This window comes from Alosa alosa, chromosome 16 (genome assembly GCF_017589495.1).
Source record: "Alosa alosa isolate M-15738 ecotype Scorff River chromosome 16, AALO_Geno_1.1, whole genome shotgun sequence".
Taxonomy (NCBI): Eukaryota; Metazoa; Chordata; class Actinopteri; order Clupeiformes; family Clupeidae; genus Alosa; species Alosa alosa.
The window spans coordinates 23,666,231-23,694,082 of record NC_063204.1 but is presented as its reverse complement, the minus strand read 5'-3'; the positions used below and the strand labels follow the sequence as shown (position 1 = coordinate 23,694,082).

At 43.7% G+C, this 27,852-nt stretch overlaps 3 protein-coding genes across 8 annotated transcripts in view; all 3 read right to left on the bottom strand.

The window, feature by feature from the left end:
- bcl2a (BCL2 apoptosis regulator a) overlaps window positions 1-2,352 on the bottom strand; it is a 71,821-nt gene extending 69,469 nt beyond the window's left edge. Inside the window, exon 1 of the mRNA XM_048266853.1 lies at window positions 961-2,352. Coding sequence (XP_048122810.1) covers window positions 961-1,506 — 546 coding nt within the window. The 5' untranslated portion in view covers window positions 1,507-2,352. The remainder of the gene's footprint in view (window positions 1-960) is intronic.
- Window positions 2,353-3,240: 888 nt separating this feature from the next.
- Window positions 3,241-14,443, bottom strand: LOC125309071. 2 transcript variants are annotated; one of them, XM_048265734.1, is made up of 5 exons: window positions 14,338-14,443; window positions 12,180-12,273; window positions 11,178-11,345; window positions 8,300-8,431; window positions 3,241-3,496 (listed from the first exon to the last, which is right to left on the bottom strand). In XM_048265734.1, the coding sequence occupies exons 2-5, from the start codon at window positions 12,271-12,273 to the stop codon at window positions 3,363-3,365; spliced, it is 528 nt and encodes a 175-aa protein (XP_048121691.1). In that variant the 5' UTR covers window positions 14,338-14,443; the 3' UTR covers window positions 3,241-3,362. The 2 variants fall into 2 exon arrangements, with proteins under 2 accessions (XP_048121691.1, XP_048121692.1); XM_048265735.1 differs by lacking the exon at window positions 14,338-14,443 and adding an exon at window positions 13,592-13,647.
- Window positions 14,444-15,771: 1,328 nt separating this feature from the next.
- Window positions 15,772-27,852, bottom strand: part of prkag2a (protein kinase, AMP-activated, gamma 2 non-catalytic subunit a) — a 73,739-nt gene continuing 61,658 nt past the window's right edge. For all 5 annotated transcript variants that reach the window (XM_048265729.1, XM_048265730.1, XM_048265731.1 and 2 more), the window contains 9 exons: window positions 26,833-26,891; window positions 24,785-24,830; window positions 24,544-24,598; window positions 23,822-23,948; window positions 20,950-21,115; window positions 20,823-20,860; window positions 20,523-20,669; window positions 19,983-20,076; window positions 15,772-17,455 (listed from right to left, as the gene is read on the bottom strand). In XM_048265729.1, the coding sequence (XP_048121686.1) occupies window positions 17,421-17,455; window positions 19,983-20,076; window positions 20,523-20,669; window positions 20,823-20,860; window positions 20,950-21,115; window positions 23,822-23,948; window positions 24,544-24,598; window positions 24,785-24,830; window positions 26,833-26,891 (767 nt within the window). In that variant the 3' untranslated portion in view covers window positions 15,772-17,420. The remainder of the gene's footprint in view (window positions 17,456-19,982; window positions 20,077-20,522; window positions 20,670-20,822; window positions 20,861-20,949; window positions 21,116-23,821; window positions 23,949-24,543; window positions 24,599-24,784; window positions 24,831-26,832; window positions 26,892-27,852) is intronic.

Sequence of the window (27,852 nt, the reverse complement as noted above, 5' to 3'; positions counted from 1 at the left end):
CACACACGCACACACACACACACACACACACACACACACACACACACACACACACACACACGAATCGCTCAGCCAATCAGCACACCGCTTCTCCTCCGAGGTGCACACACAGCCATGATGTGGGCTGGTAAAATCCATGCTGTAAATTATTCAGCGCAGAATGAAAACTCAGATCGCAAGTGCAATACCATGTGAGTGTGTGATGTCAAAACAAGATATTGTGAGTCAAAAAAGTTTTGCTTTTTTTCACCACCCACAGTGTTTTCTTTTTAGAGTTGGGGTAAGTATTGGTTTTAGATTGTTGTTGTTGTTTTTGTTTTTGTTTTTTTAAGTCTCAAAAAGATATAAATACACACCTTCTGACAGATGGCAAGACATAGACAGATAATCGGCCTCTGCCGACTGTAATGGTGTCACTCCAAATGAACTGCAAATGAATCAACCACAAACCACACATACACAAACACACAGCATACCATTTGGAAGTCCTTAGTGACATTCACCCTCATATCATGCATCTTGCACCCACACACATTTCACCCACTCACACCCCCACGTGCATGTGCATACACACACACACACACACACACACACACAAATGCATGCACGCACGTACGCACGCACGTACGCACACACACACACACACACACACAGACACACACACACAATTTATGAAGCCAGTTTCTCCCTAGCACTGATGGGGCACGTGTGAAAATTGATGGCCCCTCTCACTGATCATAGGAGTAAAGACAGCAGAGCCACTGCCCAAAGAGCCTGCAAGGCACAGTCAGAGGCACTCCTTTTGACATCTCTCTCTCTCTCTTTTACTCTTACTCACACACCCCACACACACACACACACAGAGCAGCCAAGAAATCACATCTGCAGTCAGGGTACAATGGTGCAAAACGTTTGTACAGTTGACCATTTCTCCTTTGCATATAAAAAAATAAAACTCACCCAGCCGCCGTTCTCCTCAATCCAGTTTTGGAGTGGCCCGTCTAAATACTCCGTCATCCAGTGCGCTATGAGATCCACTTGGGGCACCATCTGCCGGCTGACGCTCTCCACGCACATGGTTCCTCCGAACTCGAAAAAGGCGACGATTCGACCCCAGTTCACGCCGTCGCTGAACAGCTCCTCGGCGACCGCAGTGAATTTCCTCTGCGCGGTGCCTGGGGTGAAGTGCAAGCGGTCCCCCATGGCCGCGAAGTCTCGCTGGTACATCCTCTCTATTTCGTCCCCTGCCTCGCGGAGGACACGGTTCAATCTTGTGTGCGGGTCGGGTGGCGAGCGCAGGGAGGGCACCGGGGAGTCTGGGTCGTCTCCAGCCGCGTCTACGTGTAGTCTCCGAGCGTAAACTTCAGAGTTGTCCGCTACACCGTTATTTGGAGAGTCTATTTCTGCTATGCTGTTGAATTCCCACACATATCCCCTTTTAAGAAGTTTGTGATAAATGTAATTTTGAACAATATCTCGGTTGTCGTATGAATTCTCGTTTGCCATAATGGTATGTTGGTAATGGTACAATCACTACAATCAAACTGCTAATATCAATACACGTGAAATGACAGATCAATCATTTGACACAAACTGATTGAAATGCTACAGAAATGCTACACCTTCTATTGTGATGTACCAGCAAATTCGGTGAACTTGTGTCGCATAAACCCCCGTTAAGAAAGTGTACCACTTCATTTGATTGTATTTTGCAGGCCTTTTTGCCCAATCAATTAAACGCCTCCTTTTCTTTTAATGATGGGCACGTGGAAGTTTGAGATAACGTGATAAACCATCAAATCTGCTCGGCTGCATTAATTCAACTTCCATGCGCTACCATCAGTACGTGGCCCAAGATTGTTCTCTGCAACCGCAAGAGTAGGAATGTCTGATCTCCGCATATGGTAGCTTACGCCCCTTTTTCAGAGGCTGGAAGTGAAATCCATGGGAAAGTAGCGAGTGACTTTGAGGCGTAAAAGTCTGCGTTGAAGCGATATTTCTTTCCCACAGTAGAATGCAACGGCAGAGAATCGTGTTGAGACAAGCTGCTATTTCCCATGTGAAGTTTGTGTAGTTTATGGAAAACACAGCGTTTTCCACGGTTTTGTCAGCCTCGTGAACATTTACAGCAACAGAAAGACGGAAGAGAAATCGTTTACGATCCCTTCGAACCACGCTTTCTACATCAAAGAACAATCAGAATAAATAATTTCAGAACAATTTGTAGACCAGACCTGGAGATAGAACACTGGACGGAAACGCGGTGATCATGCGCCCATGTGTGATCCCACAGGCTTTGGACGTCTGCGATTACCGTATGCTGGGACTCCGCTGTACGCTTGTGTCATTGAGCTTGTGGTCCCTATTCAGTGTATGTAAGTCTGGCTGGCTCGTATCGTAGCCTACTCCCACTGGCTGGCTTGAGTACTTCCCTTTCGTAGTCTACGTCACGGGTTTTTTCTGAATGAGTTTGCCATCTGAGCCGAGACCGAGGGGCGCATCATTTATAGTAAAACAAGTGATGTAATTACTTGGACAAGAGTGTCCACATATAGACGAGACTGGAGATCTCTTGGAAATTGTCCAATGTATGCGCTGGCGTGTGTGCGTGTAGCCCACTTGATTCTGTCCGAAGACACGAGATGTGATGTTTGATGTAAGAAAGGAAAGTCTTTGTCTTATATATTCTCGATATTACTTAAAATACAAACAAAACAAAACATGTTTAGATACTTTTCATTTACAAGAACAGATTGGAGTAAAGACTGAACTTGGATTTTGGGTTAGTAATTAAATAATCTTGTGACCAATCCTAGTCTGATCGGGTTGCCTAAAGTGGCCACCAGAATGGCTAGGTCCTGCTGTTCCATGTCTGGGATCAGTGATTCCGCAACATAAATCCAGAATTTAATTGGATTGCTCACAGCCCAATGTCTTCCCAAAAGAGCTCAACTTATTGTGGAGAGTTGAGACATAGCCTAATTGTTTAATTCACTTGATTTAGCCCTGAGATAACCCTAAACTGGTCTTGTATGAATTATTTCATATGGTCAATTGCTGTAGTATAGCTATGGTATGCATCAAATCAATGCAACTATTCATACTTAAACTGATTTCTGGTCAGCACTAGAACTGTAACGGGTACATCCATGTAATCTGAAATTTGTGATATCTGTGATTTCGGATTTATTCATCAGACATTCCTTTCTTAACTATTGAGAGAAGAAACAATCCAACACATCAGTTGCACGAGAATGTTTTATTTAATTATGTGTGCATTCATGTCTGTGTGATATCAATTACTTTTTGTCATATGTGAATATAATTTGGTTAGTGTCAGTGATGACAATGATCACATTCCATCACTTCCACTGCTTCTTTTCATAGTCCCACTGTGATGCAAAGCCGTTCACTGGGTTGATGCGCATGTCAATCATCCTCTGTGTCTGCTTCTCCACCCATTCATCACTCAGAGTGTGGGGTACGTCTCCAAACACTGGGGGACAAACATGAGACACCATGTTACACCTTGAGTACAGTAGGACACCTATTTCAACCTATTTCAGAGAGAGAGAAAGAGAGAGAGAATTATGGAATACAGAGAATAGCTGTCTCTTGACTGGAAGCAGTAAGTTTGTACCATGCTGTTCATTTTGCAAATGGGATTTACTGGGGCACTTCTTTCCTGGACATTACAGTAAGACATTTATCTGAGTCTTGTGTGAGAAAGACAGGAAGGGGTTAAGGCCAAGAGCACACGTCTGTTACCTCGATAGACAAAACCGACCCAACAACCACAGAGAACCACCCAACAAGACAGAGACGGTTGATTGTGCAAAAGCCCCTAAGACACCCCTCTTTTATAACTGCCTGTATGTTTGTGTGTGGGTCACAGACACACAAAGAGAATGAGCGAGCGAGTAAAAGACAGAGAGAGGGAGAAAAATATTTGAATGATTGAATGGGAGATAAAAAGGGAGGGAAAAAGGAAGGAATGGCAGCAGACAAAGAAAATAACGAGGAAAGGGGAGAGGGAGGAGGAGAGGGGAGAGGAGAAATGCGAGGGCTGGTTCTGGAGCAGCTGCACCTGACGGTAGCGTGGGGAATGCCCAGTCCAGGGCGGAGGCACGGGAGGGGTCGGTCAGGGCTCGGGGGCAAAGAAACCGGCAGCTGGGGAAAAAGCGCCTAACTGCCCAGCCTGCACCTGCATTCTCTCTCTAAAGGTTTCTTGGGTGAGTACACTTTGTACAGCACATGCCTGCAGCAGGTGAATACAACTCTTTTCTGAACATCTGTACATTCCTTGATGAAGGTTCTATTTCAACCACTCTTACCTTCAAATCTTAAGCATATTTTACTGACAGGGATAAAATAGGCACATTGAGTTTTTGGTCATCCCAGTCACCATAAATGAAAGGAAGAAAAACTGTAACAGCTGTGTATTAACAGTGTAATAATGTCTTGAAGTATGACTTCTCAACTCACTGATAACCTTCCCTGATATTAATCTATGGATAGTGGGAATATGTTTTACGAGTAAGACATTGCACTACACAAGGTTTTAGAGTCTAGACTTCCATATCTAGACTTTTGCGATTTCATTCTTCAATTGCAATATTTGCAGTTTTTGCAATTGCAGTATTAACTAACTACCACAAGATGGCATCACAGGGAATACGGTGCACAGATCCTAAAGTCTACTGGATCTGGCCACCACAGAATAAGATTCACTGAGATACAATCTAGTGAACATTAAGTATGAGACACAAGGAAAGTCGACAGGCGGGAGAGAAAATGGAACTCGGTTGAGGGTGTGGCTAGCCAAAACTTAGAGGGGACATCCCCACCACCCCAACTGAATTACGCCCACATCTACTATACACAACATTAGTCTTGTGCCAAACATAGCATCATACCAAGCCTGCAGAAGGGGAATTTAATGCAGCCACTCCCGCTACGAGAAAAGAACACTTGGGTCTCTCTCACACATACTCAAAAACACACACATGCACAAGAATGTGTATACTTACCACAGGCACACATAGTGACACACACACTCATGCAGGCACTCACAAACAAACACTCTCACTGCACACTGCATCTGTTCGCATGAATAGGACGAAGATACACACACACAAACACACGTGCGCACACACTAGGGGTGGGATGAAAAACCGATACAGTGATATATTGTGATGTATTTCAACTCACCATACATTATCCATTCTGATTTTCCAGAGAAAGAAAGTTTACTCTGCACTTTGCTTAATTATTAAATTATGTGAAACTGACACCACAATACAATGCACATGAATACATAATTACTGTTTTTTGCCCTTTTTCATGGTATTTTTCTTCTTTAGTTTATGTATATTTCATAATGCATCATAGATGGTTGTCTTGCAATGTCTATTGTAACAATACTGTATAGTTAGTCTGTGATCCCCACCCCTTAACAAACACACAGGCACACACACACACACACACACACACACACACACACACACACAGACTGTACACTGACTTATGCTATCTCAACATACCTAACCTAACGCACACACAGACAGACACATGAGTAATTCCCACATCTGCACCTCCTCTTTGGGGCTTCACATCAAACGATGGCTTATGAAAAAGTGATGATGCTCTTGAGCATACCATACATTTCCAGGACCTCAGCTGTGTTGTGTGTATGTGTGAGTACCTCTGTGTGTGTGTGTGTGTGTGTGTGTGTGTGTGAGCTAGCTTCCTGTATACCCCAAGAGAGTGAACCTACTGTATGCAAAAGTATATGAGCGGATGCATCTCTAGTGTCTGAGATACAGAGGAAGAAGAAAGCCTGAGAACAAGAGGGCAGGCGATTCAAACAGACAAGCTGACAGCCAGCGTGGGCTTGCCTTGCGAGCCAAGTCTCCTCCATGCTATCGCCATGCAGCAGGAGGACTAAGGTGTACCCCAGCGAGGGGGCCAGTCCCCTTGGGAAGGCTTCTTAAAAGGCCTCCTCTGATCCCCCCTTTAAGCCCTTGCTCGTGTTTGACCCAGACGAGCGCTCCATGCTTCTCTAATGAGCAAGGGAGCAGAAGTGCCCTCAGCAGAAGAGAGTGCGCGCGCACACACACACACACACACACACACACACACACACACACACACACACACACACACACACACACACACACACACACACACACAACCCAGACAGGATTGGAGGCACTGTATTTCTTGGCAATGCCTTTCTTTCCATTCATTCTCTGTTGAGAGATGTGCACAGATCAGGAATCCCCATTATGTCACTATCTGTTGACATCATATGATCATGTTTTGTATTATTTCATGATCGCCAAACTTTTTTCTTCTTTTTAATGTTGCCATTGGTTAACTCCATTCAACTGTGCTTGTGGTTGAATTGTACTGTTCAGTTGTGGGCACCGCATATTACGTTAGAGGGTGTTGATAGGCGGTGATGAGCACTGTTTACCTGATGAGATGAAAGCTTAGTAAATTCCATGCAATATGACAAGGCAAGCACAAACGTTTTCTGCGGACAGAAAGACTCGGTATTTGTGGTGTCTTCGTGGATCGGCCCCTCACTCACTCACATGCACACATAGCCCTGACACACATGCTTAAATGTCATCTTTCTCTCTTGGTATGCGTGCGCGCGCACACACACACACACACACACACACACACACACACACACACACACACACACACACACACACACACACACACACACACATACACACAGAGAGACCCACACAGACATATAAATTAGACTAGGTGCTCATCATTCTTCTCATGCAGACACATGCGGTATATCTGGCGGTATTCCTGAAGCCAAGGTTCTGACAGGTTCTCCTTTCGTCTCCTCCTTTCTTCTATTTCTTCTTCTTCTTCTTCCTCTCTCTCTCTCTCTCTTTCTGTCTCTCTTATCCTCTCACACACACACACACACACACACACACACACATACACACACACACACAGACATGCACACGCACACACATACAGGCACACACGCTCACACACGTCAGATATGTGAGGCAGATTCCACTGGCAGGGAGCTCCGCACTCGACGTGAGAGAGAGGCAGAATGATCCGGCCTTCTTCACCTGCAGCGCACGCTCCTTCTTACACGCCCTTCACTCTCTTTCTCGGCAGAAACTCAACTAATTGGACCACGCTGTGTTTGCAGGCGCTGGTTTAAAGCGTGTGTGTGTGTGTGTGTGTGTGTGTGCGCAAGAGTGTCTGTGGCTGTGTGTGTGTGAAAGAGAGAGAGGGGGGGGAGAAAGAGAGAGGAGAAAGAGAGAGAAGTTGTGATGAGGGCGAACACACAAAGCCATTCTGACAAAGGGTAACCAGCACGTCTCTCTGTGAAATCTATAAAAGATTAATTTCTCCTGGGATTTCCTACATGAGTTAATCTATTACCAACATCACAGACAATATCACAGATAACAAAGTTTCCAAACATCTGTGAAAATAATAAAGTAAGTCTACATATTTTCAAGCATTTGTGTGTGTGTGTGTGTGTGTGTGTGTGTGTGTGTGTGTGTGTGTGTGTGTGTGTGTGTGTGTGTGTGTGTGTGTGTGTTGTGGTTCAATAGTTCAGTGAGCCATGACACTTACCACATGATGTACGTAGGCGGAGTGTGTGTGTGTGTGTGTGTGTGTGTGTGTGTGTGTGTGTGTACTGTATGTGTGTGGGAGTGTGTGTGCATGTGTGTGGGTGGACTGGGTGGGAGGGGGGAGACTAGTCATGCTATGTGTATGGGTGTGGGTGTGAATTATTTGGGCTTCAGTAAGCTGTAACGCTCACCAAATTATAATATGCAGATATTAGATAGCCTAATCTGATGGGGTATGTTTAAATGTGTGCACTAGGCAAGTCTACATCTACCTACCTGGCTAGACATGAGTGCGCGCATGTGTGTGTGTGAGTGTGTGTGTGTGTGTGTGTCTGTGTGTGTGTCTCTGTGTGTGTGTGTACTGTACATGTGTGAGGAGTAGTTAGATGGCCTGGGGTTTAGTTACATTGGCATGACACAACGGAATATGATAGGGTATGTGTTTGTTCCAATGTAAGACATTGCATTTGATTTGTGTGTGTGTGTGTGTGTGTGTGTGTGTGTGTGCGTGTGTGTGTGTGTGCATGTGTATGTATGTATGTATGTGTGTGGAAAGTCAGTGTTGGTTGATCAGTAGTTCACTGGACTGTAGTACATTGAACATGTTAAATGTGTGTGTGTGTGTGTGTGGTTGTGTCTTGTGTGCTTTGCTGGACTGTGTCGCTCACCATAGACCCGCTGCCACCACACAAGCAGCCCGGTGAAGCCCATGAAGAAGAACACGCCCCCCAGCACCGTCTTCCATTCGTCAGAGCCCTTCCTCATCTCAGGGTATGTCAGCTCAAATGTCATCCTGTACACTACAAAACAGTACATGCACACACACAGAGAAAAGGAGGCTATGGAGTTATTCTGTGACAAATGCTTTCACACACACACACACACACACACACACACACACACATGCCAAGAGTGTAAAATGTATAAAATGTAATATAATATAACCGATCAAAATTCATGTTCATTTTGATGTTACATTAAGCACTTATTACTAATCCTCCATGCAGTAGAATGCTATGAATTATTCTTGTTTATACCATGGTCTAGGTTGAAAACGGTGTCGTTTAAAAAGTGATATACTACACCTATGAAGTAGATCTGGTACAAAAAAGTTTAATCGCCATTCCATATCAATGCTTATGAATGGTAATATAACAACGATAGTAGGACGACGGTTGAGCCTGGAGGCAGGCTTTGCAACAATGGAATTAACTGTAAACAGCTGAAAAAACTAACGATTTTAGCTCTAAAACTCATTTAGTATTAATAATTGATTTCATATTTATTTATTTCGTAAGTGATCATGGTATAAACGGGATAATGCCCTTCGATGCATCCATTGTCAGAAATAAATGGACTTTGCGGAAGCAACCGTCCTCCGCTTCGAATGTATTCATTCTCCACATATACCTTACAGCAAACTATCAACACATTGATAATAAGCTCTAATTTAACAATGCCCAAATAGAACACACCCACACAAGCATTGTACTGGACTCGACTGGTACTTGGAAGAAATTCTCTGTATTCTATGGATAGCACATGTGGACATTCCCTGCATTGCACTGTCAGAGAAACTGTCAACTGATGGAAACCGCCCAATGGTTGAGCAGTGAATACTTTTGCTGCCACCTACAGGTGGTAATGTGAACTGTTTACAGTTTCAGTTTATGACTTCTGCAAGGTGTTAACTGTGCTTAATCAAATCTATAAAAAAAACATTCTTAGGGTTAGTGATGTACTGAGAATGTTCTAAGTCTAAAGAATGCTGTATAGCAAGCAAGAAAGGCGACACCATTATCACACCCTTAGGCACACTGTCACAATGTCGTTACACGACTGAAAGAGGAAGTAGTGAACTTTGGTGACCTCTCTGTAAGAACATATCGAGCTGAACCGCCGATTATGTTTCCTCTGTTTAAAGGCCACTGTACTACACACAATGGCCTGCAGTAGTTATCGGTTACTTATTCAAAAAGACCAAGGCTAAAGTCCTGGATCCTATTGTTTTTAATCAGTTTGATAAGTACCTGGAAACACCCAACTTTCCCAGGAAGTCTCTCTTCCGCATTCTTAGCAGTCTTCGCAGTCATTTTTAGACATTCTTTGATGTAGCATGACCTCACCTTTACTAATTGTTGTTACATATTAATGCATATTGGCAATGACTACACAAGACAAGTCTACCTCAGCAATGAAAGTATGATGAATAACGGCTTATAACAGCAATTTCAGATCATATCAAAGAGGAGTTGGCAGTTTCTTCTACAGTCCCTGACAAAAGTCTTGTCACCCATTTAGAATTGTTGGTTTTTAAGCAAAATACACACACTTTTTGGAGTTTTGAGAAAACAAACAAACCAGGACTATTTCAATAGCTCAACACAACTGAAGCAACAATTGGTTTCCCCAAATTTAACACAAAATATCACCACAATGCTGCGGGAAGTGAATACTGTCAAACTGGCACGGTCAAAAGTCTTGTCACCCTTCACAAAAAGTGTCTTTTGCACTGATCATTGTTAAAATCCAGTGCTAAGGTTATGGGTAGTCAGCTGTAAAAGCATTCCTGATATCAGTTCATTTCTAATGGACAATAGACTCAAGTTTACTCACTTTACATTTCTCTTGGTTTCTATGGACAGTATTATGTTTTCTCCAAGGATGTCCAAATATTTGAATGACTGTACCTACCCCTTTATATGCAGCAGATTATCAGTGCCAGAGGAAGCAAAATAGGCCTAGAGCATCACCTGGCCATGGCCATGCTTCACTCTAACATGGAGCACCAAACATGCTACTGTTCCATAAGCATGAACAAAACAGAATACTGAACCAAAACCATATAAATAAGTGACAATAGGTTTGGCAGTTAATTCTGTGGAGCAAGAGAACTTTTTGGGCCTCCTGGCCAGTTGTTATGTCTGGAGGGTGAAGAATGAAGGGGTGACAAGACCTTTGTCAGGGACTGTATTGTTGTTCATGGCATACATCTTTACTGAAAATACTGATGTTCTCCTTTTTAGTTAGTGAGCATTAATTGTTTTAAAATCAAAACCTAAATTGTTTCATAATTTCGTTACCTAGGTATGATGGAAATACTATGAATTCTATGCATATTGTTTGCCTGATTAAAAATCTTTTAAAAATGTTTTGCCTTTTTGTGTTGCCTTGTTAGCAAAACCCACTTAAAGCTGCAGTTGGCAAGATTTGTTTGATCTTAGTCACTGAAACCGACACTATGCTCCGACAGAACAACATATATCAGCCGGTTTTAGAAAAAAACCCGCACTTCTACCTCCACCTATAGAGCCTGTTATTTGTTTTGCAAAAATCCACAGCTCCCGGTTCTTCTGGTCCAATCAGAGCAGGGCTGTGTGAGATCTAACGAGCACAGACTCGATGAGAGGGTGTTCGGTGGTAGTGGGGGAGGGGCATGAGAGTTGTAAACATTCAACATTTTGGCTAAGTCCCCTCAATCTGTCAGACTTGCCAACTGCAGCTTTAACAGAGGATATATTCATTCCATATTTTGAGTGTATTTACATGCAAGTTGCTCTTCCTTGCTGAGGCTTTTCCATGAGGCCTTCTCCTTTTCCTTGAGTTTCTTCTGCTCAGCAGACAGTTGGTCATGTTTCACAAATGGCCTGTCAGGTAGTGGGGTGTCCAGGCGATTGTTATACTGTGGCACGCTGCAGTCTATCACATCCACAACTAGGAAACAAGAAACATGGTCAGTCAGCACTGGGAATGGTTATTAAATGGGGAGTGCATGGGGCTTTAGCTAAATTGGGAGGATAGCTCTAGGCTGACCCAAAAAAAACACTGAAGTATTTTCAGCCCACCTGTGCTAGCCTCAGCCGAATGGACGCACACTGATGGAGTCTGTGGACCATACTGATGGACCATACTGTTTGTGACCTAGAGGGCTATTATTGCACTGCACAGTACAGCAATGTCCTACATCGTAAAATATCCAGTCTGTTTTAGGATGTGGAAAGCCTTACAGTTTGCAATCAATTAGCAGGGAAACAGGCCAGCCAGTCTCATCCTTCACAAACACACAAACACACAGATAGAGAAAGAGGGAGAGAGAGAGAGAAAACACACACTAAAAGGACAACATTTGTATTCAGAGGCCACTTTCTCCCTCCAGTGCCAAGTCATGTGTGCCTTGATGGTCCACTAAGCCACTAAGCATTTTTTTCGTCCATACAGTATATTTTATGGAGTTCATATTGTTTGACTTGGAGAAGACTAGGGAAAGCCACTAGTTGTGTTGCTTAAAGCGTAACTCTCGTCAAAATGCAACCTAGGGTCTTGTGAATGTACCCGAGTCAAACTTTCGCTTAAAAGCATAATTAGGACGGAAGCGCCACTTTTAAGATGGACCATATTGTCGTTTTTGGGTCAAATTCAAAAAAAGCCTTTTGAATGGGAGTGCCAGGGGCAATATATGAACTGCGTAAAATATAATATATGGACAAAATAATGCTTAGTGCTTAGTGGACCAAGCCTGTATACAGACGTCCCAGTAGCCACCCTTACCTTTGGAGTGGGACCCCTGCAGGGCACTGGTGCTGCACACACTTCTCCAGAGGCTGGACTGCAACCCTCGGATCAGGGCACGAGACGTCAGCATCTGCAACAGTATAAGTAAGTAAGTATATACTCTTTTGATCCCGTGAGGGAAATTTGGTCTCTGCATTTATCCCAATTAGTGAAAAACACACAGCACACAGTGAGGTCACTAACCCGGAGCAGTGAGCTGCCTGCTACAGCGGCGCTCAGGGTTACCCAGTGAGGGGTTAGGTGCCTTGCTCTGTATGTGGGCATGGGAGAGCAGTGCTCAACCGCTTCCCCCGCCCACATTTTTCCTACTGGGTCGGAGATCGAACCCTTCGGTTACAAGCCCGAAGCCCTAACCAGTTAGGACACGGCTGCCCCTACAGTTGGTAAGTAGATTATCCCTCAGGGCCCATATAGTCCAAATATGCTGGTCTCTAGACTTTACTCTTGCACTGTTGGAGTTACTTATTTGCACCATCACCATGACACTCACTCTCATAGAGCACCTTACCATGCATACAGAATCACAGGCTCAGTCCCTGCCGTCACTGCAAGCGCCTCATGCTTAATCATCCTTAAGCACACTATGTGGATATTTGATTTAGTTTTATTTTGTATATTTAGTATTTTGGTATTTTTTTTCTTCTTATCTTCTACTGTCTTTATTGTTCAGTGGTGTTTTTTATATTTATATACTTATATTACTTTTTATGCTGTAAGTGCATGTTGTGTGTGATGTCTGTATGCTACTGAGACCTTGAATTTCCCCTTGGGGATCAAAAAAGTATCTATCTATCTATCTATCTATCTATCTAAATGATCCATACATAACGGATGCAAGGGTGGAAACCAGTATCAGCAGTTTTTCTCACTTATGAAGAAAGTGAAAAACAATGTTTCAAGACTGCTCTTTTATTGCTAAACAAAACAACCCATTTCCAAGCTTCTAAAAGCATGGATACATTAAGCGTTGCTGACTGTTTAAGAGAGATAGCATATAACAGCGACAGACTTGACAAATACTGTTTTTTTAAGAGGGGTCACTGTAATCAACCTGATGTTGCCTTTTTCCCCATTGTATGCACAAATTACTTCTCAACTCAGAACAATGCTATTTCTTCTATATAGTTCACTGCTATGAAAAAATATGTGAGGATTCAAATTCTAGGGGTAGGTCAGTAACTTGGGGCTCTAAATAAAGTGTGACATTTGCTTTTCCCATTGTATGTCCTTCACAAAGTCCTTGATCACCACCCATGGCCTGTTTTAAAGTCAAAGACACATGAGAAGTCTATTCAAGTCTTATACTAATTACATAATAAAGCCCCAACCTAAGAAGTCGCTCCCCAAAATACTTTTTTTCCCTTCCAAAATGTATGTTGTAAGCTTGCCTGTGACTGCGCAGCATCTCCAATGGCAACCGCCCATGGGATGCTAAGGACAGCAGCTGAAATCCCAAATAAAGCTGTGGATCAGCCAGCCAAAACGCCTCTCATCACAATACGAATGAAGAATGTTAAATTGACTCTTGGCACTTTTCGCAGGTGTCCGGCCCGGTTAAAAGTTCAAACACGCAATGGAGTTTCGCCTCTGTGCGGTCAGTCACGTATCATCCATGCAGTTTCTATGCTTGCTAAAATAATTGCTCCGAGGGGGGGCGTAAGTAGCACGTAGACTTGTTGCTGATCTGATGTAGAGCTCAACAACATGACACAAGCTAATTAAAACGAAACCGACAGACACGACCTTATCCTTAATCCAAAATACTACAATTAAACCATTTGAAACGTTCTTAGTCAGCTTGAAAATAAATGAAGTGCTCTACAAATACAAGTAAAACAATTCTGAATCATCAGAAACTTAATAAAACATTTCCCCCCTTAGTCATCTACACCTATTAGTCTACAAAACAATTACTAGCATCTTAGTGTTTAACAAAATAAGCTCTTTAACGGAAAATGTACTTTAATCTGTGTTAAGATACACGCAGCATCTTGGCGAGGTTATTTCAGGACAACATGATGTCCCAAGCCTGTATTGTTCTCTGAAGTACTGTATGCTATTCTTGGGTGACAGGGTTAAGAAAATGTCTTCGAACGCAGCCATGCAAGGATTAATTTGAGGGTGTTTAGCCTACCTTGGTGGGATAAATGTAAAACTGTCGGCTGTCGTTCTCAACAAGTTGCCTACGTGCCTTCGGATGGGTAAGGCATGGACCATTTATGTATGCGCGTGAATATGTTAAGTCAGGTGCCTTCGATATCAGCTACATGGACCAATCAGAGGATAGTAGGAACCCGTCGCGTTCGCGCTCTTGCATGCGCCTAGCAGGTGCCAAATCCGTTGTGCGGGACGAGGGTTAGGATCTTAATGGTAATATTAATATTTGTGTGGAATTACACCGTTAAACTAGTCTACCTAGATTAATTTATCACAGCGTAATCTGTGGAAATGGAGATGACGCCCTTTCAGCATTTCTACAAAAGGAAGTGATACTTCCTATCATGGTCCAATTCGCAGGGTTTTGTTTACACTGCGAGTGTTTATCACACATATATAACACATACATATATTTCGGCTTTAGGTAGTTTTCAAATGCCCACTATGTATATTTCCGTATTAACACAGATTTGAGTGCAAGAACATATATCTAACCTATGTGTAACTTTACATTGTAATTGTAAAATACTGAGGCATTGTATCCTGAGATAGCTTTATGACTATTTAATTTCAACATGAATCAAATTATATAGGCTATCTTAATGATTGCTCTCAGTTCTAACATAAATCAGGTTTCAACTCCCTGGGTTATAGTCATACACCAATCGAGTCTACCCCAGTCTTGTCTTTCATTTGACCGTGGAAACGTCTCAGCTGTATGGAGCTTTACTTGCCATCAACACTAGATGGCAGTCATTCTTTGAGCGCATTACACTCAATGATTATTTGATAGGCAAAATAGTTTATACAATGACATATATGATGTGAAGTATAATCAGTTGTTTTAGTGACTGCTGAATTATAACACTCGCCTTGAAATCCATTTTTCTTTTCCTTTCTTGAACTACATTGCACGCAGACATTTTATAGTGGGTACATCACCATTGTCAGCATATAGAAACAACACAATTGTACTTCATCTAGTGAGAAATAGGGGGGAAAATGGGATGTTTTACCCCACTTTACCTACTTCACTTAACACCATTTACTTACACTTAGGCTACCTTTCAGAACAGATATTTGCAAACTTAAAATTCACAGTAACTAAAAAGCCTGTTATGCCTGACCGGTCAATGATAAAGGTGTGGAGAGGTGTGGTGTGGTTTAAAGGTATGATCTACAAACCTAATTTTATAGACTTTTTGTTAGTCAGCGAATTGCTCCTCAAAATCTCTTACTGTACACTCTCTGTAGCGGCCTATTCTCTGTGTCGTTTGTAGTTAATGTCTGTACAAATGGTTGAAATTGTAAAAGGATAATTAGCCCTGTTTTTGTTCAACATTTAATCATGTTGAAAAAATGAATTAATAATTGGCAAAGAGTAATATGCACAAAGGACTTAAGAAAGAGAGGCATTCAGTATAATTTATTTGTCTTTTTTTCTTCAAAAAAAAAAAAAAATGTACAGAACATAACCGTTGTTTACAAACGGTTGCCATGCCAGTTGTGTTCCACTCTGGAAATCCTCTCTTCAGGGTGCATACACATCACACACCCACCGTAAAAATGACAAAGACAAACAAACGAAAATCAAAAATATTACAAACAACATGATTTTACAAGTTAAACACAGAAAAATAGACCTTTTGTCTGGCACTTATAGATTTTCTTTCTTTTTTTTTAAACTCAGTAGGAGCTCTTATATGTACAGTACGATTGATAAGGTAAGGAGCAGTACAGACGATTTGCATGCCTCTGGCAGCAGGAGGAAACAAAATCAAACAAAAACAAAACAATAAAAATTCGGCTCTGTAGGCAGCAGCAGTAATTTTCAACTGCACTGAACAACAGATTGTTGTTCCACTACAGTAATGCATAGGGGCAACAGGCATAATATTATTTTCCTACTGTATCTAAAATATTACTTGTTCAAAAAAAGAAAGAATTTCTGTTAAATATAAATAAATAAAGCTCTACTCTTTACAGCATCAGTAATTCAAAACAAGAACGCATACCAAAACTGATATCCTTATAGAAAACTGAAGAGAAAAAATCAAATAAAGCAACAAAATATAATAACCCATCCATTACTGGATATTGTTTTGGTTCTTGTTTATATGTGTGTGTGTATGTGTATGTGTGTGTGTGTGTGTATGTGTGTGTGTGTGTAAATATGTTCACATTCATGTCATTCCGAGTCCATTTTATACAAACACTCTCATTTGTGCACCCTCGCTCACGACACCATGATGACTACGGGCAGCAAAAGGCACAAATGACACGTCCAGACTTAGATTAGGCTCCACACTCTGATTTCATGCCATTGCAGGGTAGGGAGGGGGTAGGGGGAAGGGGTGGCTGGGTGGCAACCCCCGAGGTGGACTGAGGGTATAACATCATTATAGGTTAAAGGGTGTCAGATAGGAAAAGAAACAAACGCAGTGTTTCCTCAACTTGTGCAAAATAAAGCGTCAGTCTGAAGATTCTGCTGCCATGGAGCCGATGTAGAAGGAAGCAGCGAGCAGCGGACTAGTGTGGAGCTCTACGGCCACTACCCACGTCCACTGTAAAGAAAGAAACTATCCATGACAGATAAAGGTATATTTCAAACTCATTCTTGGCCTTTTCTGTAAGTGCCCATAACAGACAGAAACAGCAGAATGTTCTGTGTCTCACACACGCGAGACACAGAGTTATGGTGGCATATAATCTCTGTAAGACAGAAAGCATGGGGAAGAGAGGGATAGATAAACAAGGGAGAGAGAGAGAGAAAAAAAGAACAAGGGACATAGCAAATAGAGAGGTAAAACAGATCCCATAGCCCCCCTGGTCACTGAAAAGCAATCTTTGGTGGTCCACCTGATGACCCCCCCCTGCCCACTCCACCAGTCTGACCAGCTGCTGCCCCATCTGGCACTCAGCTCTATGCCCCCGACACTCCCCACACTGCCCCCCCTCCCTTGCCCGCGCCCCACAGTGCCACCCTGGTGGTAGGGGAGGGCTGTGCCCACTCCAGCACCGGCAGCTGGTGCAACTCAACAGGTGGCAGCGTCCAAATCCTCACTCCGCCACAATCTCTTTGCGCTTCTCCAGCCCTGCAACGTACACACACACACACACACACACAGATTGAAGACGTTCAGTAATTAGCACAAATACACAGACACAGACATGCATAACATTAAATTCCCTTGTAATATGTCCCACCTGTCCCACAGACCGATCCCAAAAACAACAATAAAGGAGACATACCAAACTAAATGGAGCAAAGCCTTAGTTCAGACAGGCCATGGAGTCATGCCCAGCAACTTGGCTAACTGCCCAGCTGATCACTTGCTCTTATATTGGTGGAGATCATTCAGGGTGCCTTAATTAAGCTGCCGTAGCCTGCCTACTCTTGATGCTTGCTCTGCAAGCCTTTTTGCAACAGACCTCCACCCCATCACTCCTCATACATGTGACTTATCAAGGTCTAGTTGTCGTCATTGATGCCTTGTCTGTTCTGTAGCCCAATGGGGGAGCTGCTCCCTCTGCCACACATCCATTTCACAAGTTTTTTTTTTTTAATTAGTCATTGTATAAAGAACATGCAACAACAAAATCATCTAGATATAGATATGTTTTTATTTGATGTGTTGATTTCTTCTTTACATGAGCCTATTAATCTATTGTAGTGGAATAGGCCTACTCCAGCTTACCTACTTAAAGGACTTCCCAATATAACGCCAGGTAGCTTTGTCGACGAACGGCAAACAAATAAAATAGCCTACCTCATGTGATGGGCATTATAGAACAGCCTACACTGTGCTTCTAATGATCAAGAGGGATTTATTCGTCTCATACACACAGTAGGCTACAGTATATAATAACTACAGTGTCTTTAAGTTGCATGGGCTATAACCCATTGCCATTCACTGTATGGCTGTCAAATTAATAAATGTAGCATGGCCATCATCATGTGAAACGAACACAACGAATCAGGGAAGGGAACATGGGCTTGGACGTCATCTATTTTCAGATGGTTCCGCAACACACTACTGACACACCATCCACATTTGTCAGATATGGCTGGAATATGGAAAGGCAGAGAGCTCCCACAACCAAGCCATACCACCAAATAACACATTATGCAAATAGTAATAAACTATCACTTCTCTGCACTGCCCTCCTTACACATTCCCCCTGAGAGAACAACCCCAACCCATGGCAGAGTGTATTGATAGCCGAGTAACTCTTTCTCACTCAGTCAACACCGTCCTCAAGCATCAAAGTGCACTCATACACTCTCCATTCTCAACTTGTATCCATGTGGTCTGACAAACACACATGAAGTGCCCAACCCAGTCACACACACACACACACACACACACACACACACACACACACACACACACACACACTCTCACTCTGAGCACAAGCCTCTCTCTCTCTGATTCTCATCACAATCTCACTCGCTCTGCCTCGCAGTGACGCAGCGCTCTCTGGTCCAGCAGATGGCCATTATGCAGCCTTCTTGACATGGGGAGCAAGCGGCGTGTCCGGCTCAGTCGTTGTGTGTGAGCTTTGCGGGGATGTGAGTTTGGGGAGACAGGAGCAGGGCAAGGTTGCTGGAGCACGGCCAGCTCTCTCTCTAATTAGAGTGGTGGCTCTGGCTGGACAATATTTCAACGTTCTGGACAGGATGGGGCAGAGCCCAATACAAGATGCAAAAAGCCAGCCGCTGGCACTGCGCACTGGCCAGACACAAGCCCAAAAGCTGAGTGGAGTGGACGGCCGTAGATGGATCGGAAAAGGAGACACAGACAAGACAAGGAGTCGGAGAGAATGCTGGAGAGCAACATGGAGGAAGAGGAGAAGAGAAATCAGGCAGACAGAGGGAGGAGAGGAGGAAAGAGATGAGGGAGGGAGGGAGAGAGAGAGGAAGGGAGAGAGAGAGAGAGGAAGGGAGAGACAGAGGAAGGGAGAGAGAGAGGAAGGGAGAGAGAGAGATAGGGAGTGGATATGAAGTGGCTGGAGAATGTCAGCACAAACAGGGGGGAGTGCCTGCTAACACCAATTAATCATCCTTACTGCTTGTACACACCCAGACCTTAACCACGCAAACACACACACAAGCATGCACATTGCACACACACACACACACACACACATCACACCAGAGAGAAAACAAATGTAATTAACCTGGGAAGGGACAACAGAGACACACAAGACTAGACAAAACGAGAAGCAGCACAGACATGGAAGGATGAGTAAATGAAATAACCAAAATGAAAATATTTATGTATACACACATTTAACATGGCTATGCTTTTGCACGCGCACACACACACACACACACACACACACACACACAATTATTCCTGATGGCAACACTTCAACCCCATCTGTCTGAGAGACCAGGCCATGGGTTAGTGCTTTTAGTCAGTCAGTCAGCCCACACCTCCAGACACACCCCACCACACACCAGCGGGCCAGGCGAGTTGTGAGATCCGGAGAGGGAGGCCTCTGGCGGGCCGCGGCCTACCTGAGCTGCCCTTGGAGGGTGGGAGGGGTGTGCTGGCGGTCCAGGGTGGGGAGGAGAAGAGGATGGGGAGGGGGGTTAAGAGAGCTGGGCGTTTATACCTGCAGGGGTCAAAACCAGGGCCTGCAGAATGTCTGACAGGGACACAATGCCCGCGATACTGCCGTTCTCGTCCACCACCACCAGCCTGTGCACCTGGAGGATGGAAATAGACTCACAGATGAGAAACCGATGCAGGCAGAAACCGAATATAAAATACAGCCACAGGTGCAAAGTCTAAATGAATGAAAGATTAATTTAAAAATCCATTAAAAAAAATGAATGAGCCTATTAGAGTCCAGACTGTGCTTAAAATATGCTCTCATTAGCAGGAGGAAAGGAAATGATACTGGAATAGAATGGGAATTACAGAGTGAATGTAGGCCATCCTAAGCCCAGCTTTGACTACCTGGTATTGGTCTGTGTTTGTGTGTGTGTGTCAATCACTTCAGCACTGATCAATGATCATCTGTGTGTGTGTGTGTGTGTGTGTGTGTGTGTGTGTGTGTGTGTGTGTGAATACATTCTGCTTTGACTATCTGATCAATGATTGTGTGTGTGTGTGTACGTGTACGTGTATACACGTGTTCTTTGTTCCTCACCTCAGCTTTGACTATCCGGTCCACAATGGTCTCCAGTGTCTCCATCAGGTTGCACTTCATCACCCCCTCAAAATACTGTGAGCGATGCCTCAGAGCCTGAGTCACACTGATGTCCAGGTTGTTATACGTCTTCTCAGCAGCAAGGTTCTGTACACACACACACACACACACACACACAAAGAGATAGGTTGAATACGCTGAATTTGTCACTCAACATCCATAAAATATATTTGACCATAATCAAGAAACAAAATCAGCACAAAAGACAAAGACCAACAAAGATAACAAAAAAATACTTACTATGACATCAAACTTGGAATAAATATCAACCACTTTTCCTGTTAAGGGAAAAAAACATAACGAAAGTGAGAAACATCAAACACACCACCCCCTGGTCCCAGTGGCCCAGGACAAAACGGCAGCTCACCCGACTCGTCGACGACGGGCAGGGCGGAGACGCGCCGCTCCACGAAGAGGCTGAGGGCTTTGATGATGGGCGTGTCGGGGTGGATGAAGGCGATGTCTCTGTAGGTGCCGATGCCCAGCTGCCCCAGGGTCTGCTTCATGAAGGCCGGCTTTGGCATCTCACACACCTGAAGGGAGAAGAGGAGGGTGCCACTTGATTAATACACAGATTGCATTCACTCATTTCATAATGTCAGCTTGTTTCAGTGAACTGACTTTACATCAGCGTTTCTCAAACTGTGGGTCGCGGAGACATGCCAGGTGGGGCGCGAACTGATGTGAAAAACAGGAGTTTTTTATTTATTTTTTTATCTGTAGCCTGGGCCCAGGTAGCACCCGATGCGCAATGGACGCACTGTGTTATTCACAGGGAAGCGCTCGTGTCACCTACACGACCCTTAAAAGCGCGTCTATTCTCCGCACTTTGCGAAGAGATGGTAGCTGACCAAAAGGCTGTCCTGTTTCACAGCGAGGCAAGGGGGCTTTCCCGAGTCTCTGAGTCGCCTCTTCTTGGAGGAAGAGCGCATGTTTGAATCTGCAAGCACGTTCACTAATGAACATTTCTTGACGAAGCTGGCCTATCTTAGCGATATATTTTATATATATCTTAGCGATACATTTGAGTTAAATGTCCAGTTACTAATCACACTGCTTTTAGATCAAGGGTCATTATCCGAGCTCATACACTTTTTCTGAAGGGATAGTAGTTTGGCATGTGACCACAAGGTGGCCCCAAAGCCACATCACAGGATTCATGGTTTCCAGTACACAACTGAGTCTGTATAAAAATATACAGGGTGATTTCGCCTAAAGTCGTTCCATCCCAATTTACCCTGCTGCTTCTAATTAAGATGAGAAGAATATTGATCATTTTAATGAGCTATTGATTGTGGAATAAAGACAGCGGGAACTGAGCACCCTTAAGAAGCTTGTTTAATCAAAGCTTACCAGAACGGAGATGCAGAATTCTTTAGTGTGGGTGGCTGATCTAATGAGTCATTTTTTTACATAAATGTAGCCACTCAGATGGATGAAATCTGGCCTATATAACACCTGACGTAACTCAGAACTGCACTACAGTGGCAAAGCACATGTGAGATGTTAACATTGGCAACAGATTTAAAATCATCCACAGGCCTGTCTGAAGGCCAGTCCTATTTCCAGTCTTCTGAAAGAGATGAGTACAAAAAGCTCCTATGATCTTAGAGTCAATTAGTTGGTCAAGAGTCTTGACAGTTCTAATAAATTATCCAAGTAGATGCTTACATTTGAACCTCTGAGATTGCACTGTGCAAAAAAGAGGTTGCATAAGAGCATGTGAAGTGTCTGGCCTGGGACAGCTCTACTGTGGAGGACAGTCATCCCTAGTGCACATGCGACTCTGACTAATGACTGTGCCAGGCTCTAGATTGCTAAGTAATGAGAGCCGAGAGAGAGAGAGAAAGAGAGAGAGAGAGTGAGGAGGGGGAGAGAGAGAGATACAGTAGAGAGAGACAGCGACAGCCGAAAGAGAGAGTGAGTGAAGAGAGGGAGAGAGATAGAGACAGTGACAGCCGAAAGAGAGAGAGAGGAAGAAAAGGAGAGAGAGAAAGAGAGAGAGATGGGACTGAGAGCAGCAGCGGCTGCAGCAGTCAGATGGATTACTCTAATCCGTCCCTCAGAGTCACGCAGGGACGCCTCTCATCTCCCATCTCTCTGTCTGTTATTCTGTCTGTCTGAGATGGTCCTTCCTGCTCTGGTCATCACCTGCCCCCTTTGCCCTCTGCCTCTTTGTCTCTACCTTGATTCCCTCGCTCTCCTCCCACCTCAGCCCCCCCCCCCCCCCCCCCTCCTTTTCCATCCAGCATCTGTTTTATGGGTCTCTGTAGTCCTCCGTTTAATGATTCTCTTTAAGCAGAGGAACCACCCAAGGAGAGCCATCATCAAGGTCTGACGTGACTTACAAGCAAAAGTACAAAAAAATTGTTACCACAGGATAAAACAAAAATAAATGAAAGAAAGGCTGTTGTAGCAGTTGTATTTCAGCAATGATACATAAACTCCTCTGTATATCAAAACATAATATGTTAACCTGACAAATAATGTTTGTGAGGCATGCAACATGCAAGGCTGGCTGAAAACTATTCTAAGCACCATTAGGCAGTTCCTCATCAATCCAGCAGAGGGAAGCACCTGCTAAGCTTGGCTATATGAAATGTCACGCAGATGGAATGGTACTGATGGTAGCATCTTGACATGTTAATACACCCACAGGCTTTCAACTAAAGAACCAGTGGATGTTTGACTCAGTACATGGATGATGGACAAACTACCACATAGACTACATTATTATTTTCCAACACCTCCCCTGGTATGAGTGCTATAATACGAAACAATAGGGGAAATGTAGATGTACATACAGGAATCTCAACCAGAGACTTTGTTATTCAGTTTTTTTTCTGCTTTGGCAACACTGTACTTGCAGTCATGCTTATAAAGAAACCTTGAATTGAACATTGAATCGATTTGATTTTCTAATGAGGAGACACAGCACTCAAAGAATCCTCCATAGAAATAGCTGCCTGATAACTGCCCAAAGTACGTTGAAAGATGACCACTGAGTGGGGGGGACTTGCCTAAAAGAACTTTGTCTCAACCTTCTATGGTCTCCAGCCATGTTAGTAGAAGTGAAACGATGATTTGCAAAAATTAGGAAATGTGGCCCCCTACTGGACAAAGACATTGATTAACGTTGTTTTTTACGCTGAAACATGGTGCTATTAGCTGTAAAAGTGCTGGCAGTGTGAGATCAGTATGAGCTTGGAGGATATGAAAGCAGAGGGCAGGAGACTCACAAAGAGCTGGAGGAACTTCAGGATCCTCTTGTGGGTGAGGATGTAAAGTGCGTTCCCGCTGACCGGGTCGATCACGGGCAGCCGGTGGATCTTGTTTTTGATCAGCGAATACACAGCATCAAATATGCTGCGCCGCACAAACACACACACACACACACACACACAAAGAAAGAAAAAGAAGGGGAAAAATATGATCATTCAGCCTAAAAATTTGCTTAAAGCACTGCCTGTAGCTAGACAGAGAGAGGGCTATCCTCCAGTCTTTCAAACAGACACTCACAAGAGCCAAATGGTGTGTCTGCAATATAAACACCAACCTCAGAATAAACAGTATACTGGCAGTGCAGCTAGAGAACTACAGCAGTATAACTGATACTATAGAGTGCATCTTGAAACCGTATGAATCTCCAAGGTGGAGAGCTGACGGGTCCTAAAGAGTTTTTTTAGGCCTTATATTTCTGTGAAGGAGGCTGCTTGAATTATTTAGTGCTCTAAAAATGAAGGCTGCTCAGCTCGGCCTGAGAGTCGGCGAGAGTGGGGCAAGCACATGAGAGGGCGAGGGGATAAAATGGTTTACAGTCTCCCAGGGGAAATCTAGGGGCCGGCCGTGCATACAAGGCTAGCAGCGAACGAGGCGGCCATATTGGCAATCCATAACTCACATACTGTACTGAGGACTTGAGAAATCTTAAAGAAAAAGGATTTCAAAAACGTGGATTTACCTTGCATCTGGTGATATGTTCACTAAAGGCTTAAATGTTTCTTGTAGATAGAGCTCTGGGAAAAAGGAAATAAGACAACATCAGCATGTATGCATCATAGAATCTTATGTCCTACATCTACAGTCAGACAAGTCAGACGTCAGCTTTTCTGGGTACGTCATTCATTTATATAGATCCTAAAAAGGATCACAGGATTACAATAAAAGTTCAAGTCATCACAGATTTCACTGATGCAGCTTACCTCTCCATGTCTCTATCTTATGTTCCTCTAGCTCGTAGATTTGTACCTGGAAGATGACAGAGAACAACAAAGACAAGTTAAGCTGTGCCATGCTGAAGCACCATCATGTGGCCTACTCAGTGTATGCTGACAGAAAACAACAGAAAATTAGCTGTGAAAGCTTATCTAGTAGCAGCAGTTAGTGTGGGGGGCATCCTGACGGATCCCTTTTCCAGAGTTATCAGACAAAAACAACCCCATGAGATTGTTAAGTGTTCCATCTGATACTCATTATCCCAGTGCTGAAAATATTATCATCTCTACAAAGCAATCAATCAATCAATCAATCAATCGGAGAGCTAGAGAGTGCAAAACTGAGATATGTTCAATTCTATCGTCAGTCTAGTCACATCTGTGGTAGAGGCCCCATAGTTATTTCTGTATTTTTCAGTAATGGCAAATATAACCAAAGGAAAGGCATACATGCTCACACACACACACACACACACACACACACACACGAAGACCAGAGCTTCACACATTCAGGTTTCCTTGTGGGACTGTGAACAGGCTCCTGCCTTGTTAGACAGTGACGCAAGTACTGGGCTAAAAACACCCCAACAGAAATAGTAGAAGAGGCAGAAGGAGAGAGAGGAGAAGGAGAGAGAGAGAGAGAAGGTAGTCGCTAGCTCCTGTAGGGCAGCAGCTGGTGCAGAGATGGAGATTGCTGCCACTCTGGAGAGAGAACTGACAGACACAACAGATGAGAAGAGAGGAAAATAGAGGAGAGGGGAGGGGAGGGTGGAGTCAAAAAGTATAAGAAGGAAAGTTATGAAAATTGGGGGAATAAAGCTGTACTGTAAGATCTTGAAGGACAAAAACTATTCCAAATACAGGTGTTTTGTGTTGGCACTCAACTAAGAATAATGTGCACACAGTAAATGTATACAATAACACACACACAAACACACACATGTATGTGTTAACTCATACATAGGGCTTGTGATTGCGCTAATGGCAGTCCCTGTTTCACTGGCTCATCTATGCATGCATGATCGGACTCTGCCTCTGTGATATGACTGCGGATTTGCGCTGTTTTAATCCATCTCTCCTAACATCCACCACTCTCTCTCTCTCTCTCTCACTCGCACACTTTCTCCCTCGTTCTCCCTCTCCCTCTCCCTCTTGCGTTCCCCCCCTCCTTCACTCTGCCTGCATGTTTGTGGGCCGACGTGAGCAGAGGGATCTCGATGCGGAGTGTATTGGCCCAGAAGAGTGTAAATGAAAATCAAAGCCGATTCAAAGAACGCTGTTTGCCAGCAGCAGCATCCATCTTCTTTGTTTTCAAGTAGCAGGGAATTCACACGGAACCGTTACAACTCATTATATTAAGCCCGCCGACCGACTCTATACACGATGTGATTGGCCTGACTAGAGTTTGGTTTTTCCAGCTCGCAAGCCAACGGAGAGTTGCTAGACTACCCTGGCTGCAAATTACATTTGCTGCCACTAGGGTGCGTCTAGATTTCTAGGCTATGTGTACACCTCATGGCATTTGGAATTCAGCAGGGTTAAAGGATCTAGTTTTCACTGCAGTCCCACCACTGTAAAGGTGGAGTTTGTGAATCCTAAATGAAAAATTCAGCAAATTGGTCCCTGCAAACGGCTGAAAATAGATTCCATGTTGTTTTGGGCTGTACAGACTTGTTATGATCAGATTCAGATCAGTTATTTGAGATTTGGTCTTAAAGTCTGAACATGGCCTGCCTCACAACTTGAGTTTTTATTGAAAATGATTGGCATGTAAATGTTGTTGACTTATTTCTTAATGGATTACATTAAATGACATCTATCTATTTGCTGAAACAAATGTGTTCTGAAAGTCTGAAAGTGATCTTAAAACTCATGCAGCAAACTTCCAACTTGGCCAAAGGTTAGTAACACTGTATTTTACCCAATCCCACACAAACACAGCACAATGTCCAACCCCTCTGGTGTACTCAAACACACACACACACACACACACACACACACACACAGTTAGGCGAGGGCCATGGGAGGTTGCATACCATGGGCGACTTGTAGTATCTGTGCAGTATGTTGATGAAGTCTGTGATGGTTAGCATTCCTGCGTGGAGAGGAGAGAGACAGGAAAACAACCGTGTTAGCAAAAAGCATGAGTCACTGTCTGTGGGGACCACCCACCAACACACTGCACACAGAAGAAATCTATGATTAGAGAGAGAGAGAGAGAGAGAGAGAGAGAGAGAGGAAGAGAAAGACAGAGAAAAGTGAGACAGAGAGGGAGGACAGAAATACCAACACTCCCTTCTTAGTAAGCTGAGGCTGTTTCAGGTTAAAGTAGCTGTGCTTATTCTCTCTCTCTATATCTCTTACTTTTCTCTTAGATGCTAGAGCAGAGAGTTTCACCATGATGTTAACTCTTCAGATAAGACATGGGGAAGTATGTTCAGGGGTGTGTAGGCATAGCCATGTTCTTGACTGTGTGGTGTACGTGTCAATGGGTTTGTAAGCATATGTGTGACAGAAGATCTGGCATAAAAAAAAAAAAAAGTGTCTGGCCAGCACACACACGCTCTCAGATAGAGCTCTCAATCAGCTGGAAGAACTCATTGCGTTTGAGACAACAGCACAATCAGGGAAGGGAGAGAGAGAGGGAGAAAACACCTCTAAGGCTTTCTTATAGCAGTGTGAGTATCCAAGGAATTTTCATGGTACTAAACAGTGTGTTGTTCCTGAATAGCCGACAGCCCTGACAGGCTTTTTTTGTGTGGCAGATTGCGTTCAGATGAAGCGAAGTAAAGATGAAGACTCACTCTGTGTCTCTCCATCTTTCTCTCTCTCTCTCTCTCTCTCTCGATTAGACAGAGGAGCTGAGTATTTATATCTCATTCCCTAGACACTGGCCCAGATAAGGAGAGACTGTGCGACAGAGAGAGAGAGAGAGAGAGAGAGAGAGAGAGAGAGAGAGAGAGAGAGAGACTGTGCAAGAGAGAGAGACAGAGAGAGAGACTGTGCAAGAGAGAGAGAAAGAGAGAGAGGGAAAGTGGTGAGTAATCTAAGTATGC